General features: G+C 46.7%; 1 protein-coding gene across 7 annotated transcripts in view; it reads right to left on the reverse strand.

Annotated features, from left to right (window-relative positions):
- SH3KBP1 (SH3 domain containing kinase binding protein 1) overlaps positions 1-17,191 on the reverse strand; it is a 340,162-nt gene that overhangs the window by 11,253 nt on the left and 311,718 nt on the right. For all 7 annotated transcript variants that reach the window (XM_013059639.2, XM_045089360.1, XM_045089361.1 and 4 more), the window contains one exon: positions 1,874-1,983. In XM_013059639.2, coding sequence (XP_012915093.1) covers positions 1,874-1,983 — 110 coding nt within the window. The remainder of the gene's footprint in view (positions 1-1,873; positions 1,984-17,191) is intronic.

Raw genomic sequence — 17,191 nt, forward strand, 5'->3', positions numbered from 1 at the left:
CCACATGGGGATGGATGGGGATAAAGGGAAGGGAGTAATTATACTTCTTTAAAGCACAAGTGTATCCTGTTATTTTAAGTCTACACATGAAATCGTTGCACACAGAATGCCAAAATTTGAGTCACGGCACCATAAGCTTCCTAAGGGCAGGGACCTTGTATGTCTCACTCCCAGTCATAGCCTTTGTACCTGGCTCAGAGCTGAGTCCACACATGAGGTGCCTTTACCCGGTTCCCCAGATATACACGAACCCCCAGGCATGGGATGCATGAACCAAGGATGGGGTGGCGGATGGTAAACTGACTTCCTCTGTATTTAATTCCAGATGCCTCAAGGCCCTCTAGACCTTTCAAAGTTGGGACGAATTCGGAGGAGAAAACAAAATGGAAGGATTTATAGAGAAGATGCGGGAGATAGGATCAAACACTTAGAGATACTAAGAGGCAAGTAAGTAGGTTGTGTGTGTGTGAGGCATGTCGGGGAGGGCACAGGGAGAGGAAAGATGGTAGTGACACAGGACCCTGTATGAAGAGTAACAAAATAAGCCACTTTGTCAAGCCTTTCTTCCGGAAAGGTATCAACACATGGTTAGGGTAGTTTCCTACCAAGAGGAAAAGTAGCATGATTCAAACCCCACCCCCAAACTCAACAGATAGAGAGAAGAGGTTCGAAGGAAGTGGCATTCTCTTTCTTCTAAATGCGGCCCTCTGCGGTGGGATCAGTGATGAGGCGAAAGGAGGAAGTGTTCTGGAAAACCTGCAAAAGGTTAAGTCCTTAGTGTATCTGGGTCAATGAAGATCATAAGACCTTAGACCTGCATTCCCAGCAAGGACAAGACAATGTGATATGGGAGAGGGAGAGAGGGAAGGAGGGAGGGAGGGAGAGAGAGAGAGAGAGAGAGAGAGAGAGCGAGCTCATGGATGCATCAAGTTTTTTTTCAATGACATTCACTTCATTGTTTATAATGAAGAAGTGGAAGCAATAGTGCACTGACCAGATAAACTCTCATATATCCACAGGCTGGAACACTAGGTAGCCATGAAATGTGACATCATGGAAAATGGGCAATGATTGGGGAGAAAGTGCACAATATGGTGGGGGGGGGAGCATGTACTATGTACCCCATTTGGAAGAAATAATGTTATATACATACAAATACAACTTTAAATAAAATACAGATACACAGCAAGTGGTTAACAGTTCTTAGCTCTGGAAAGCAGGATTACGGGGTAACTTACTTTTGTCTTCTTGCGTTTCACTGTTGAAATTTGGTACAACAAATATGTTACAGGTTTCCAGTGAGGAAAGGAGTTATTCAAAATGACCCAAACAAAAACGTTCTTCTGTGGGTTATCTGGAGCACTCTGACTGGTCTCACCTACTTGATGAGGTACCTCATATGTGTACAATCTCCTAAAATGCGCGGGGGGGGGGTTCCGTGGAGGGGTGCCAACAATGGGGCTTTGAGAGAAAAAAGCTTGGCCACTGTCAAGCACCTGTACAGTGGTGGATTATTCTGTAGCAAAGTTTTGTTTATAGACCAAACAAACCTCGTTCTCTCCCACCATAAAACACAACATTTTTTTTTTTTCTTACCAATTTCATTTCAGGTTCAAATAAGGATCAGTCTGGAAGGAGAAAGAAGGAAGGTGGGGCTAGGCAGTGCCCACCTCACTGGCACATGTGCAAAGAACAAAGAGAAAGAAATACTGCTTGATCCCAGAAGACTCTCCAATCACTCTTGGTCAGCAGTCTATCTCATGACCTCCCTCTCCTGGCTCGCCCTTGTACTAGCCACTGGCGGCAGAGTCCTCGGCTGGCGTCTCTAAGCTGACCTGCTCTCCAGCAGCAGGAGGAGTGAGGAGACACTTACGGAGGTGAGGGACTGGGACGGAGGCCGCCTCCCCGTGGCTTTTGGTCTGCTTGTGGTTGGGTGACTGAGTTTCTCAGTAGATGATACCACAGAGTCAAAACCTTCTAAGTCTAAAACAAAAGTAAAACAGAGTTTTATGAGAAAAAAATTGAAGTGAGGAAAGGTTCTTAGAACAGGCCATGAGCACCTTTTCCTTAATACTCATCCTTTATATCTGGCTTGTGTCATCATCGCTGAAGGTGATTTCCATCCTCTGGTCATCCAATGAATGAGGTAGGTCTTTTAAAAGCTTCAGAAAGAGGGGGTAAAGGAGGAATCCCCGTTCCTCCACAAATGCAAGTTCATTTTGCTAGATAAAACATTCTTGCCATCCCAACACGAAAAGCAGTTATCACAAGGTACAATACCCATGGACAAATGAATGCTGATCATTGATTCTGAAAGAGGAGAGATGGCAGCTTCCTGCTCTCGTTGTAAACCACAGCCCGGCCATCCCCTAATCGTAGACTACGAACTCCCTGGAGGTGGGGAGCAAGCTTCAACCTCTCCAGCTAACTCCCGGAGCCCAGCACCATTCTGCTTTGAGAGGCATCACTCAATGGAGACGTGGTCTTCGGTCATCAGTGTGCTCATTCATTCAGGCCCTCATGGCTGAGCAGCTACTCTGGCTACACATGGGGCCAGGTATCCAGGCTACACCAGTGAGCATGGCAGAAAGCACCCTGCCCTCCGGGAACAGAGGTCTCAGAGGAATATAGAATCACAACCGCACTCTGCATGTGTCCAGGAGGAAGGCCTCTGCCTTTACTGTTTTTACCTTTACAGTTTTGTTTCCGGAACCATGTTTAGTCTAAGCCAGTGATAGCCATCCTGCTCCTTTTTGCCTGTGATTGGTCTAGAGGTGGACAAAATTCCCCATTATATACTTCATCTGATGCCCCAAGTCATCATCTGATATTAATATCTCGCCACTGAATTCTGAATCGCTTTTTCTCTGATTGCAAAGGTAATACCCGCTCAATGTACCACTGTTTGAGGAAAAACATGGAATTGTAACAAAAGAAAGTCAAGCATAACCTTACCACGCGAAGACAACCACTATTAGTATTTCAGTATATTACCCTCCACGTTCTTTTTCTAAAAGTGGATCGTCTAGGGTCACACTATATGGAATATTGCAGTTGGCTTCTTTCACCTATCTCATATGCCCTGACTCTAAAAATTCTTCATAAATATTGTGATGGGGGCATAATTTCCTGTTGCACTGCCATTCATGATTTATTGAACCAATCCCCCATTGTTGGATAACTAGTTTCCAAATCCTTCCCTTCCCTCTTTGATTTTTGTTAATAGGACAGTGCTGCACAGATAGTCTTGCGTGCATGCTACGGACAATGAGTTTAGCGGGTTCTGCACGTGGCTCCCCAAAGGGGAGAACGTAAGAAGGCCCAGGTCAGGGAGGTCTGCTGGTGGGTGGGGGCTGGCTGTGGAGAACAGGAGGCACAAGGAGGCCAGGGGCTGAGCAGGCGGCCAGGGGAGGAGATGAAGGAGAAAGGCCATTAAAGGTTCTAGCACTCGAGCTGCTGCCGAGGGCCTTGGCTGGGTGCGGCCAGGGGCTGAGGGCACCCGCCTGTATCGTGACTCTGTCCTGGCAACTGAAACAAGCTCTGGAGGCAAAAGCTGAGCAGGGTGAAGCAATTAAAGGCCAGTTAAAGACTAATTCACTCTGGTTCTCCACCGTGGCTGCACGGTGAAATCACCTGGACAATTAAAAGAAAGTGATTCGGGCCTGGCTCCCTCTCTGGGGACGGACGGAATTTGCCGGGGGAGCAGCCTGCGTGCAGCTTTTCAGTACCCCCCTCCCCCGGTGACATCAGCATGCCGCCGTGTAGAGAAGCAGCGCGCTAGCAGAGGCTGGGGGAGGAAGGGAGAGGCTGTGAGGGCACCGCCACCGGGGGATTCTGAGGGGACGGCCTGGCCAGGCGAGCTGTCAGGAGTAAGGCTTGGCCACAGACAGCTCCTCCAAGGCCACGCTGGGCAGTGCTGACCCAGGGTGCAGGGCAACAGAGGTGCCCAAGCAGCTGATCAAAGTGGCACCCGCAGACTCGGGGACTGGGGGCCAGTCAGACACGCAGCAGCGGGAGTGAGAAGGTGGCCGTAATAAATCGCACTTTCAGAATGACTCAGGTGCGGTGTGTGCCTTCCGAGCTTAGACCATGACCCCCCGAGGAGAGGAACCCAGCCTTGGGCTCTCAAGGTTTAGCACGTTCCTGGGACGGACCTGCGCACTATTCTGTGCATAAAGGAACAGGTGAACAAATGAACTAGACAACACGTGAACAACCCATCCCAGGAAGAAACTCTGACTCCTGGAGCGTCGCTTCCAGGGGCACCTACTGATGGGGCACGGGGTGGCCGCTGCGGGCCGGGAGGCAGCATTCTGGGCCTTGCCTGCAGAGGACGCTTGGCTGGCCCCTTCTACCTCACTGGCTGAGGTCCACGCCGAAAACACCCAGACACGTGGAAGGCTGGCCACCTTCTCCTCAAGGGATGGACAGACGGCCGAGAAGACTGCCTCATCCGTCCGTCCCTGTCACTCAAGAGTAAGAGGATGGCTAGAGTCCTTCAGGGGGAGCCACTCAACCTCTTCATGCACATCCAACTACCGGAACTTCCAACTTGTACAAAGCACCTTTTGGAAAAAATAACACAAAACTTCCGGAAAGAAAGAGCCACACCAAGTATGAGGTCACCTGCCACAAAAGGCACCTCAGAGCCCCAGCTGCGATGCACTTCCACTTCCTGATGGTGGAGGAGGCCACTCTTCGATCCCGCAGCAGAAACCTTCGGTGGCACAGAGTGTGCTCTCGTGACTGCAGCCCCGGGAGCTGACATGAAGGCAGACTTTCCATGACTAACTCATTGTGGTGTGAAGAAAATGTCCCAGTTTTCACGATGGTTTCTGAAATGAATCAGGCTGAAACTTGATATAAGCTTTCTCAGCCTGGCTGGGAATTTTTCCTCTTAGTAACAAATGGTTTTAATGCTCACAAGCCAATCCAAAACTATTGAACTGGCAAATGGTGGGTATTTTTTTAAAAGTTAGTTTCATAAGGATGAGAGGTTCTTGGCTCCTCTCATACTTGAAAGATGAGCCCTCTGCAGACATACGGGGATAATTTATGTTGGACAGGAGCCAGCCTGGAAAGGGCGTTTGACTCTTTGTGGCACACACAGTTGCCCATTTTCCATCAACTGCAGTCATAGCCTATTTCGTCCAATTAGAAACTGTGGGCTTATTTTCCATGGATGGGAGGAGGGATGGTACCAGTGGCCACAGGAGACCTACGACATGTCCAGTGAGTGCACAGAAGAGAAACAATTAAAAGTCTGAGACACTCCTGCTGTCACCAAAGGAACAGTTTTGCAAGCTCTTAAATGGCTTAGTCCTTGTAGCTCATTGCTCTGGGCTGGAGAAAGAGCCCTAGAGCAGAAGTTTCCTACAGCTAAAGCGTGGCGGTGTCACTACCTCCCAGTAGCTCGGGAAGCTATCTGTTCTCTATGTCACTGTCAAGGATCATCACGGCTGGCGGGGCTCCTTTGTGGACTACAGGCCTAGAAAGGCTATAATGGACTTCTCACTCCCAACCTGGTACCACTCCATGGCAGCCCCCAGACACACATGTGAGGCGAAGATCTGACTATGTCCCCCTTCTCTGCTTAAAATCCTTCCCAAGTTCCCAGGAAATCCTGGTGACCTAGCGTGGCCAAAGCACTCGAGGTATGGCTAGTGCCTACCTCTGTCTCTGTCCCTTGTGTGACTTCCCTCCCCTCCCCTTTCCCCTGGGGCCATCAAGGCTTTGCTGAGCGACCAGGTCCTCTTCCAAAAAGCCAGACTGCACCCTAAAGCCTGGACTGGGTGCTCCCCTACTCACCCACCCCTCCAATCTCGGCACTTAGCACCCTGACTGGCTTTCCTTGTTGACTTATCTGTCTCCCAGCAGCTAGAAAAGAAGCTATGGCTTTTATCTGTATTTCCCCAGGGCCTAACGTCATTTCTGGCTTCTGGTGGGTATTTAATAAATGATTATTGGATAAATGAACAAACAACCTTTCTGGGCTTCAGTTTTTCCACCAGAGGGGGGAAAAATGGGAGAATTATCTGAGCTATCAGCTTTGTAGGGTCCTTCTTTTGTAAATGAGAAATTATATGAAAATGCTTTCAAATCATCAGGTAGAATTTTATTTCAGTATACCATTGTTGGAGCTATGGGGTTTGAGAACAGAGATCTAAGAGCAAGACTAAATGAAAAGAATAAAACAAAACATTTTTTTTCTCCTTCCTCTTTTCCTTCCTCCCTCCTTCCTTTTTTAAGGCAGTCTGGACACGAAGCCTCACCCTGCATGTAGATCATATGACTCGTGTGTAAATCATGTGCAGACACCAAATACGGGCCGTTTAGTAGGGGTCAAATGAACACCTGTGTTAGCTGAGTTACCAAATGAAAAATTCTCATTTAAGGAACAATTAGATTCTATGGGAAGATAAGCCCTCCAAAATGTGGAAGGATATAGGAAATTACCTGCTGTGTTTTCATCTGCAATCCAGGTGTGAAGTGTGGAAGACACAAGCACTGAGAAGAAGCAGGTCTGAGCCACTGTTCAGCCAGCCCACTATGCCACACTTCACACATGCACGCTCGTGTAACTTGTGCAAAACCCATGCGGGGTAGGCTACTCTTTTCCACAAAGGGAGACAGACAGAGGATCAGGGTTTAGACAAATTAGCCAAGGTCACAACCAGAAAGTGACAGGGCCCGCATTCAGATTCATGTCTGTGGAATTCCTTCCACTATGGAGCACTGAAAAGACAGCAGGAATATTTTACCTGAACTGATTAAACTGATTCTGAGAATTATTTCTATACCAAGAACAAGAAAAGATACTAGGACTGTAATAGGAATGTATACTAGGAATATAATCTTGTGTGTGTGAAGAAACCCCTCTATGCTCTTATAATAAGCTCTTTTATTTTATTCCAATGTGTTTGGGGGGGGGGGCTTGGTGGCTCAGTTGGTTAGGCGCCTGACGCTTGATCTCAGCTCAGGTCTTGATCTTAAGGCTGTGAGTTCAGGTCTGGTGTTGGGCTCCACATCCAGCATGGAGCCTACTTTAAAAAATATACTTATTCCAATGTGTTTTTAAGTGGAAAGAAAAAGGGACTGGCTTCCTTAAGGAAATTTCTGGTAAGAAATGGAAGGTGTTAGGCAAGTTAAGTCAGACCGTTTAGCTATTCAGTACAAAGTAACTTTTATGTGGAAACTTGTAGCTGAAGAGTAGAAGAGGGAGATAAGGAGTTTCTTTGCTCATTCACTTAATCAAATCTTTATTAAATATCTACTGTGTGCCAAGCATAGCTACAATTAGGAGAATGAAAGTACAATCACTCTCTAACAGCACTATCCATTCAAACTTGCTGTGATGAGGGAAACCCGCTGTATCTGTACCATCCAACATGGTAGCCACTGGCCCCACTTGGCTGCTGAGTGCATGGAATATGGCTAAGTGTGATTACTTAAAATAAATTAAACTTAAATAGCCGCATATGACTAGTGGCAATGAAGATCTCTATCACAAGCCTACATCATGGTATTGGCATTTCTTCTCATTTATGCTCAGTCCACTCATTCTGCGCATATACACTAAGGGAGCCCTACAATCCAGGCTCTGGGCTAGGCACAGAGGGATACGGGGGTGAACAAAATAGCCATGGTCCCCGCCTCACAAAGCTTAGAACCCCCAAGAGCGATGGTCTTTTATACACACCATTACAAATTCTGCTAGCTACTATGAAAGAAAGGTAGAAGATGAAATTAGGAATGATAGCATGGGAACCTAATTTAAATATGGAGAAGCAGGAAGGGAAGGGGGGCATGGCTTTCTGAAGTGTAGCACCGAGGAGAGGTAAAATGCTTCACAGGGACTGGTAACAGGCAACGAGAAGTGGGGAAAAATAACTTTTCAGACTTGCTTTCCTTTAAAAATTACTTACTACACGCCTGAATTTGTTATGCAAAATAGTTTAGGAAATAATGTATTTACTGGAAATAGTGGTTATGCTATTATTATAGGAATATAAATTGGCACAGCCTTTTCGTAATGCCACTTGGCAATACCTATCACAAAATGCCAGTGCATACACCTTCAGATAGCTCACTTCTAGAAACGGATCCACAGAAATGTTTATGTCAGGGCACCTGGGTGGCTCAGTTAGTGAAGCGATTGCCTTTGGCTCAGGTCATGATCCCAGGGTTCTGGGATTGAGCCACTTGTTGGGCTCCCTGCTCAGCAGGGAGTCTGCTTCTCCCTCTCCCTCTGTGCTCTCTCTCTCTCAAGTAAATAAATAAAATCTGAAAAAAGAGAAATATTTATGTAAGTGTAGAATGATATATTTATTTACGAGGCCAGTGGTCTTCAAACTGTTTTACTGGTGCGCCTCCTAAAATAATTTTGAAAACCTACATGCCCCCTTATACATCTTAAAAGTTGATATCTAAAATTTGAGATGTTTTTGTCACAAAGATGTAGTTTCTGCTATACTTTAGAAGATAACTATGATATTACTCTCTTAAGTATATTCCACATACATTTGAATGCCATGACAGCTTAACAACCGCTGTCATCCATCTTAAAAAATCATGGATAAGCTGGGGCACCTGGGTAGCACAGTCGGTTAGGCATCTGACTCTTGGTTTCTGTTCAGGTCACGATATCAGGGTCATAAGACTGAGTCCCATGATGGGCTCCATGCTCTGCTTGGAATCTGCTTGAGACTCTCTTTCCCTCTCTCTCTGCTCCTTCCCCTTGGGCTCGCCCGCTCTCTCTCAAATAAAATACACAAATCTTTAAAAAAAAATCAGGAATAAGTTTTTCGTTAGCAGTTGGAAATTCTGCACCACCCCTTTCCCTCTCTGAATTTGTACTTCTGTCATACTGTTGGATTTTACTCTAATGTAATGCATTTTTGTGCTTTTGTTAATTTTGTCTTTTGTTCATCATCTTTTCTTCTGTAAAAAACAAGGTTATAAATAGAAATTTATGATTTCTTAAGTTCCTGAAATCCTAAGGTTCTAAGTGTAATGGTTTTTCTTCTGGAAGGAGTTACCATGACAATTATTAGTATTTTATAAATGATCAAAGCAAATGTATACACACGTACCACACATTTTCATAATCTGTTGGCATAAAAGAGGGCAATCTTATTGGGCTTTCCCCCCAGATAACTTTATGCACATGTGTATGATTTTACTTAACATGAGAATGACATGGTTTGGTACTGATTCTATTCCTATTTTTCATTTTATAGATATAAGTGCCAAGAAACTTTGTTCACATAAATTGAAGTATATAGGAATGGAAAGAATTCTGTTATCACAACGTCACTCAATTCTTTGAACTCGTTCCAATTTATATCAGACAGTGGTCTAGCATCACCAAGAACTATTTCGAACAATCTATCAATGAACAACTCAGTCGGTGCCTCCTTCAATTTTGTTGGAAGCAAAGAATTAGAAACCAACCAACTTATAAATGGATTTTTTTGTCCAGTCAATAAAGTCACTCAATTTCTCAAGTCCAACACCAATCTTGGAAGTGTCTCTTGGTTTGCAGTGGGAGTTTGCCTACCTGTGGGGCGGGCAAGAGATTGGCTATGCTGTGTAAGCTGGGATCGGGTCAGTAGGAAAGGGGAGTGCAAGGGGAGAAGCAGCCTGCCAGTGGGTCTCCCAGGAGAAGAGTTTGAAGAAAGAGCACATAAGAAATGAGGCACTATCCATGGCCTGGGGAGTCTCCGTGGCCCCCCATGGTGCAGGTGTCCCTGTCTAGAGATCATCGTCCTAGGCTGCTCTTTGCCACATTGCTCTGAGCGAGCTGGTTCTGCTAGAATCACACCATGGAATATTACATTGACATTAAAAATATAAGGTTGACCTATGTGCCTTACATGCAAAGATGCAAACATACATTATTCACTTCAAAAAACAACTGTGGACCCTAACGGTATGCACAACCTGATCACATTTGTAAAAATTCATCCATCTATCCAATCATGGAAAGATAGAAGTCTAAAAGCCTGTACAACAAATTAACAGTGATTATCTCAAAGAGAGGTTGAGACCCCGAGGGGACTTTCACTTTCTACCTTCCTGCATTCTTCTTTTTTTTTAAAGTACCTATTCCCTTTGTTACTGGGGATGGGGTGGGGAGAAGTTCTTTAAAACCCAAATACAACCGAGTAGATCATGTAAGAAACGATTTCAGATGCCGCTACGGAATTTCAGTCAGCTGATTATGGTATGTGTCCAAGAACTTTCCTGCTTTCTAATAACAGTAGTCCTGGTGAGAACGTAGGTTGATGCCTGGTTCTTCGCTCTGACTACAGCTACGCCAACTACCACTCAGAAAGCCCCTGTTTTGTGCCCACCATTTCAAATCATCAGGTCTACATTTTACAACAACCCTCTAATGCAGCGGGGTATTACTAACCCTGTGATACCTAAGAAGAAAGTGGAGCTCAGAACCATTCAAGCTGGAACTTGCAGAGCTATCCTTCAAATCCAAGTGTGCCTAACCTGGGAACCCACGGTTTCTCTAACACACCCCATACTTGGTGACTCTGTGGAATGATCTTGTTTCTGTATAAGGGTTTGCTCTATGAGGTCAAATGTACTTAGGATGGCAAACATCCTACCCATCAATATTTTTCAAAACTCATGATACATTTTTAAAAAGGTGAATGAATAATTTTAAAAGCTTTATAAAAAGTAATGCCTTAACTGTTATGCTCACAATTGTTAATTACTTAAACTTCTGTTTGGCCAGCAAATCTTTTATTCATTTATTTTTAAGGATTTTGTTTATTCATTTGATAGAGAGAGAGGGAGAAGCAGACTCCTGGCTGAGCAGAGAGCCCCGATGCAGGGCTTGATTCCAGAACCCTGAGATCATGGCCTGAGCTGAAGGCAGATGCTTAACCAACTGAGCCATCCAGGGGCTTTGGCCAGCAAATCTTTTATAAGCAAAAATCTTCAGGCCAAAACCCTAGATGAGACCTTAGAAAGAGCCAAATTAGCAGTTCGGGTTAAAGGAACTAACAAAACTGAGGGAACTGCGGTTAAGAGACAAACAAAAGAATAAGCTATTTAATCTTGAAGAGAAATCAGAGGTTACCAAAAAAGAGCAGTTTTCTTAATATCCAGAAAATGTAGCTAAAAGAAACAGAGCCTGATAGACAAGCCTGTGAGGCTGAACTGGGCTGCTTTGATCATTTCCTCCAAGGTCCTGGTTTAAAGATAAGAAACCAAGATCCACACCTGAAACTGATAAAATACTGTGTGTCAACTCTACTAAAAAAAAAAAAAATCTGGGACCCAAAGAGGTGTGTGCCATGGTGGATGGCCTGCTACAGTGGGGCGTGTGTCCGGAGGACATGTCCCCTTTCAGGGACTCAAGGAACAGGGCATTTCATCTCATTCAATGGCACTTTACTGAGCGACAAGATGAGCAGTCACTCACTCATAAAAGACAATTTTTGCGTGTGAAACAACAATATCCTAATGCCTAGAGTTACACAGAACCCAAAATTAAATGCCAAGTAAAAAAAAAAAACTCAAGGAGAAAAGACATTCTGTCCGAAGCCCAGTGCTCTTGTTACCACACTGGGAGGGACAGACCCCTCTAGAACTGGAGGCTTCCATTCTCCAGCCTTGGGGAAGGAAGAGGGCAGAGGTATAAAGCATTTAAAGGTTCCTTTAGGGGCACCTGGGTGGCTCAGTTGGTTGAGTGGCCGACTCTTGGTTTGGGCTCAGGTCATGACCTTGGGGTCCTGGGATCAAACCCTGCGTTGGGCGCCCCCCCCCCAACAGTGTGGAGTCTGCTTCTCTCCTCCCTCTCTCTCTCTGCTCCTCCTGCTCATGCTCCCTATCTCTTTTCTCAAGTAAATCTTAAAAAAAAAAGCACTCTTGGGGCACCTGGGTGGCTCAGTGGTTTAAAGCCTCTGCCTTTGGCTCGGGTCATGATCTCAGGGTCCTGGGATCGAGCCCCACGTCGGGCTCTCTGCTCAGCAGGGAGCCTGCTTCCCTTCCTCTCTGCCTGCCTCTCTGCCTACTTGTGATCTCTGTCAAATAAATAATAAATAAAATCTTTAAAAAAAAAAAAGCACCCTTTAAAATGTGACGTTGCATGAGTGATCTGAAAAAAAGTAACTGTAACCCTATAAAAAATTAATCTGCTAATTGTACATTTCTGGGCAGTACTGAGTTTTCACCCACGCTTGAACACCTGCCTCTCTCTGGGGCCTTTGGTTTGTCCCCGACATTTCTCTCCCCAGACCCTCATTTCTGCACATATGTGCTGGACGTGTAATTTTCAGAAGCCTCCCCAAGAACTGGTGTGAGTCCATGACAAAGCTACCACCTGTCTATAAAGTGCCAAGGAAAAGAAGGTCAACATTGTGAGTCTCCCAGTAAGCTAAATTTGTCCAATTTTTAAATCTACCAAGCAATGGCATTTGCTTTTTAAGATGTCCTCAATTAGTAAAATGAAAGTCAGCAGTCCCTCAAATTAAAAGCCTTTTGTGTGTGTGTAAGTCTTTGGATTCCAGAGAACACGAACCACCTCAGGGAGAGATGACTCAAGTGTGGGGAGGTGGGGAGCGCCACCGCAGGTCACCACGCAGCTAAATAAAGCGGCTTCTCCGGCTCTAAATCAGGGATCCCTGTTCACTGACACCTCATCTTTAGCTTGTCACCACCAGATCCAATTACCCTTTAGCGGGGCGCACCAACCTCACTCCCAAGTGCTCATCACTTTTCTCATTTAATAAATCTGAGGTAGCAGGAGGTGGTCTCGGCCAAGGCAGCCACATCAGGCCTTAACAAGGGCTCTTGGCTAGAGAAGGGAGTTTGTTAACTCAAATGTCCCACTTAATGAGGTGTAGTTTTGTCTCTAATGCTTTTAGCGTGACAAAGAGGTCTTTGAGTGTGGTTTTCTGGCAGGTGATAGATCCCTCTGGATATTTACAACAGAAGCCGTAACAGGGCTCTGCCAATCTGTGAGCCCACGGGCAGAGGGCACTGCAGGCCAAATGAAGGCCATGTGCAATCCGAGAGTGCATGTCACCTGTTCCCTTCTTGCTTCCGCCTACGTTCTCAGCACCGAGGCCTCAGTCGAGCACAGTGCGGAAGTAAGAAAGCTTACTGTGGAAGTCTCCCTGCTGAGTATAGACTACTTTGCCCCCACTGGGTGTCCCTCCGCATTTGCATTCTTCAAGGTGCCAGTGGTCTCAGCATGTGGCAGAGACATTCAAGCCACTGAGCTGAAGAAAGGCTTCGGGAACCCTGGCCGTTGAGGTGGGCGACCAAAATCCCAGAGCAGGACACACTGCCTCTGTGCACAGGTGAGCTTCTGGGGCTGGTCCCAGGTCCACACGGGTAGTGGGCACTGTGAGCCTCTCCAAGCCGAGAGGCATTGGAACACATCTGCTGAACGCCCGAACGTCCCTCTGCTCATCTTACCTGTCAGTTCCTTTTCCTTGTTGCCGGTAGACGACCGGAGGTCCCCTGGGGAGGATGGCACTGCTCCCTCTGTTTTAGAATCATCCATGCTGCCAAACACATCACTCTCATGGGGCGAAACATGTATCATCATCTCCCCACTTTGATCTGTTGAACCCCCACCTGTTTCTACAGCATTCGTGCGCCTTTTCCTGTGGGCACTTTGAACGTTCACCACTTTTGCTCTTATTGCATGCGGTGGGATGAAAGAGGCTTGCAGAACCCATCAAAACTAAGCATCAAAACCTAGCCAACCCCACAGACTGCTGAAGACTAGGAATGCCCTGGTGGGGGCTGGGCAGGCAGGGGGAAGGGCCCTGGTTTGGGTGTGGCCTGATGTTTCTAACTGCAAATGTCTGCCTGTGAACACTTGCAGCATTCACGTGGGACCAGACTCTTGGAAGTGCCGAGAAGGACAAGGCCTTGCCATCAGCCCATCTCTTCTAGGACTGTGAGGTGATTTTGAAATCAGTACTGGTTGCCAGCTTGACCTCATTTACTCAGTGCAACCTAGACTGTGAGCCCTAATGGTCTTAGGGGAGAGGTGGGGAGCCACACAGGGACACTGCAGGGAGAGGTCTGGCATAGACCCTCTTCCAAATGAACTGGAGCCAAGGCCAAGTGTCCCAAAGTGCAGGAAGGACACCAAAAATGCTCAGAGTGCTGACTAGGTTCAAGATCATCCACCAGAAGTTCAAGATGTTTCACTTCCTTGGTATAAAGCACATGGCCCTAGAAAGCCCAATCTCTTTTGCTTTTTGTCGTCACACTGGGGACATGCATATAGCCTCTCAAATAGTCCTGATATAAGTTGGTGTGGAATTGTAGAATTGTGACCTGTGTTCCTGGATGGGAGCCAGAGCTGCTTTTAACAGCTTTATTGGGGTATCATTTGTATATCACAAAATTCACCCAGGTTAAGCATACAACTTAATAATTTTGGGGTGCCTGGGTGGCTCAGTTGGTTAAGCGACTGCCTTTAGCTCAGGTCATGACCCTGGAGTCCCGGGATCGAGTCCTGCATCGGGCTCCCAGCTTCAGGCTTCTCCCTCTGACTTTCTCCTCGCTCATGCTCTCTCTCACTGTCTCTCTCTCAAATAAATAAAATATTTAAAAAAATAATTTTTAGTGAATTTATGGAGCTGTGTAACCATCATGACAATCCAGTTTCAGAACCTTTCCAGGATCCCAAATCAATGAGGTCTTCCTAGCATTGCCAAGGTGTCAGCAGGGAAGTGCTTTTGCATTTCCTGGTCCAAATGAACCACAGGCTGGGAGGCATCTGTAAGAATCTGAGGACAGGATGAAGTTAAACTTAGATCTTCCAAACCAGTTTTATGTCCTAAGTCCATCAACTTTAAAGCTGGCAACCCTCGGCCCCCAAATTGATTGCCATGTCCAGTGCGTATCTGTGGATCGGGTTGGAAAGCCGGAGGAGAAATTCCCAGCTTCCCCACGTGAAGAGGGGGTGCCGGTCTCATAAAGGGAAAGAAGTGGGGACAGTGGGATGAGACCTGAACAGGATGGGTGGGGAACGACGGCCAACAAAGGCAAGCGACAGACGAGAAATGGGAAGGGTTGTTTCCAAGTCAAACAGTTGCTTCTGGACGGCTTAGCTCCCAGGCGGCTTCCCACCGGCAGGCCCGCTGCTATCTCCACGCTTTAGTGGGAAAGAGTCGGAAAATCTCCATGGTATTGGAGTGTAATAATAAATCCTGCCGTGCCGTGGGAACCACAATATATGGCATAATAAAAGTAAATGTTATGGCACTTGACTCCTCGGCCTATAATCTCCCATTCAATCGGAGCAGAGAGTCTTCCGTCAGCAAGAGAAAACTGGACAATTTAATTTTCATTTCTATTCATGCGCAGGCCTGCTCTGGAGCTCATCCATGGATCCTATTATGTTCCTTGAAATATGGCCCTGAAGTTTGATACACAGTATCTCGAACCAACATCAACAACTTCGTTTTGGACTAACTGATTTCATTCTAAATTACTGTGGGCTGACAGATGCTGGTAGCTGCCCACAGGAGATCGGAAAAACCATGTTCTCTAATTCAATATTATAATAATTTAAAATTATAGCTTTATTAAGAGGAAACAAGTTTATTTATAGCTAACACTGATGATGTCTAAGGGCTTTCAGGGCTGTATGGGCTATTCACTGTGGCCCACATTTGGACAGCTTCAATTGTTTGAATCACAAACAAAACATTCTGGTACAAATAATTTTCTTCTTGCGTCAAGGCAATGAGCAAATGCTACAAAAGCAGAGACACAAAGCAGCCCTGAAAGGTGCCAGCCCCTCCGAGGGATCCTGTGCTCCTGGATCCACCCATCTAACAAGAGCATTTCTGCCCCGGAGCCTAATGACATTCTGCTTAAAACCTGTTTCCCCCTTGGCCTCTGAGAGGCTGCCAGATTCCTCTTTTCCCTTAGATGGGGACTTTGTGTGTGGTTTGGTCATCAAGCTCTAGGTCCTTCTTCCTCTTTTCTCAGGCTAAGGCCTTTACTTATCTTCCTGACTTAACTAACCCTTCTAAGCAGACTGACGATAGCATTGATAATAGGCATTTCTCTCTCTGTGCAGCCCATTAAGGGACATTCCAGAACTCTGGAAGACAAGGTGAGGAAGTTGGGAGAGACGTCAGTTTCCTTCATCAGTGAAGCAGCGGCAGCCGGGAGGGGCGGGAGAGGCCGTGTAAACTACCGAAGGTTTTCCTGGCCCGGAGGCAGCAGTCTGCGCTCCTCACGCTCGGGTCTGCACGTGCCAGCCCTGCGCTTGGTCTCCTAGAAGGTCCTCATCTCTACTTGCAAACCCTGTTGGCCTCTACAACCTCAGCTCTCCCCAGCCTCGACCTTCTGGCTTCCACCTCATCCAGCGCTAACACGGGGACATCTGACCACATCTCAGAGTCAACAGGCTTAAATAAATCCACATTTCCCCCCAGACCGGTTCCTCCCCCAGACATGCTTATTGCTTCCCAAGTCACTTTTCCCTAACCCTAAAACCTCACAGCTGACAAGGGATTCTCTCCTCCTCCCTGCGCCCCAACCCAGTCAGGGCCCAAGGCCTGGCGATACTTCTCTTGCTCTGCGGCTTTCACATCCAGCCCTTACTTCGCAATCTTGCGTGGCAGCTTAATGCAGGGGCTCTCTTAACTGCCCCTCACCTGCACTACCAATAACCTGACTTCGCAACACCCATCTTTCCTTCATCCGATTGGTCCCACAGAGCTCCATCAGTTATCATCGGAATGCTTAGACCCGATCATGTCACTTCAGTGTCAACCCACAGCCCACCGAATAAATCACAGACGCGTCCCTCCTCTGCCGAATCCAGCCCAGACCTCCATCTACAGGGCAACCTCCATCTACAGGGCAACCTCCCTCTGTGCCGCCGTGAACGCTCTCCTATGGCCAGGCTGATCTGTGCTCAGTTATCCGCCTTCCCACGGGAAGTCCCTGCCTGCTTCTGCCTCAGTGAATCCAACTTCTAGATCTAGAGGAGTTTGCCCCCGACTCATGGAGCAGAGCCTCCCCAACTGTGACTGGCATTACCTTCCACCACTCAGTGGTCAGTGAGACAGTCTGCTAGTGTTACCTCACTTTCCACTTGCTGTCCCAGAGGCCCAAAGAGACACAAAGCTGCTAGACAGCAGGGCCTGTGTATGAGGGCCTTGGTAGCCATTCGGCCTTGCCC

The sequence above is a fragment of the Mustela putorius genome, unplaced genomic scaffold, assembly GCF_011764305.1.
Source record: "Mustela putorius furo isolate JIRA1106 unplaced genomic scaffold, ASM1176430v1.1 tig00003836_pilon_pilon_pilon, whole genome shotgun sequence".
Taxonomy (NCBI): Eukaryota; Metazoa; Chordata; class Mammalia; order Carnivora; family Mustelidae; genus Mustela; species Mustela putorius.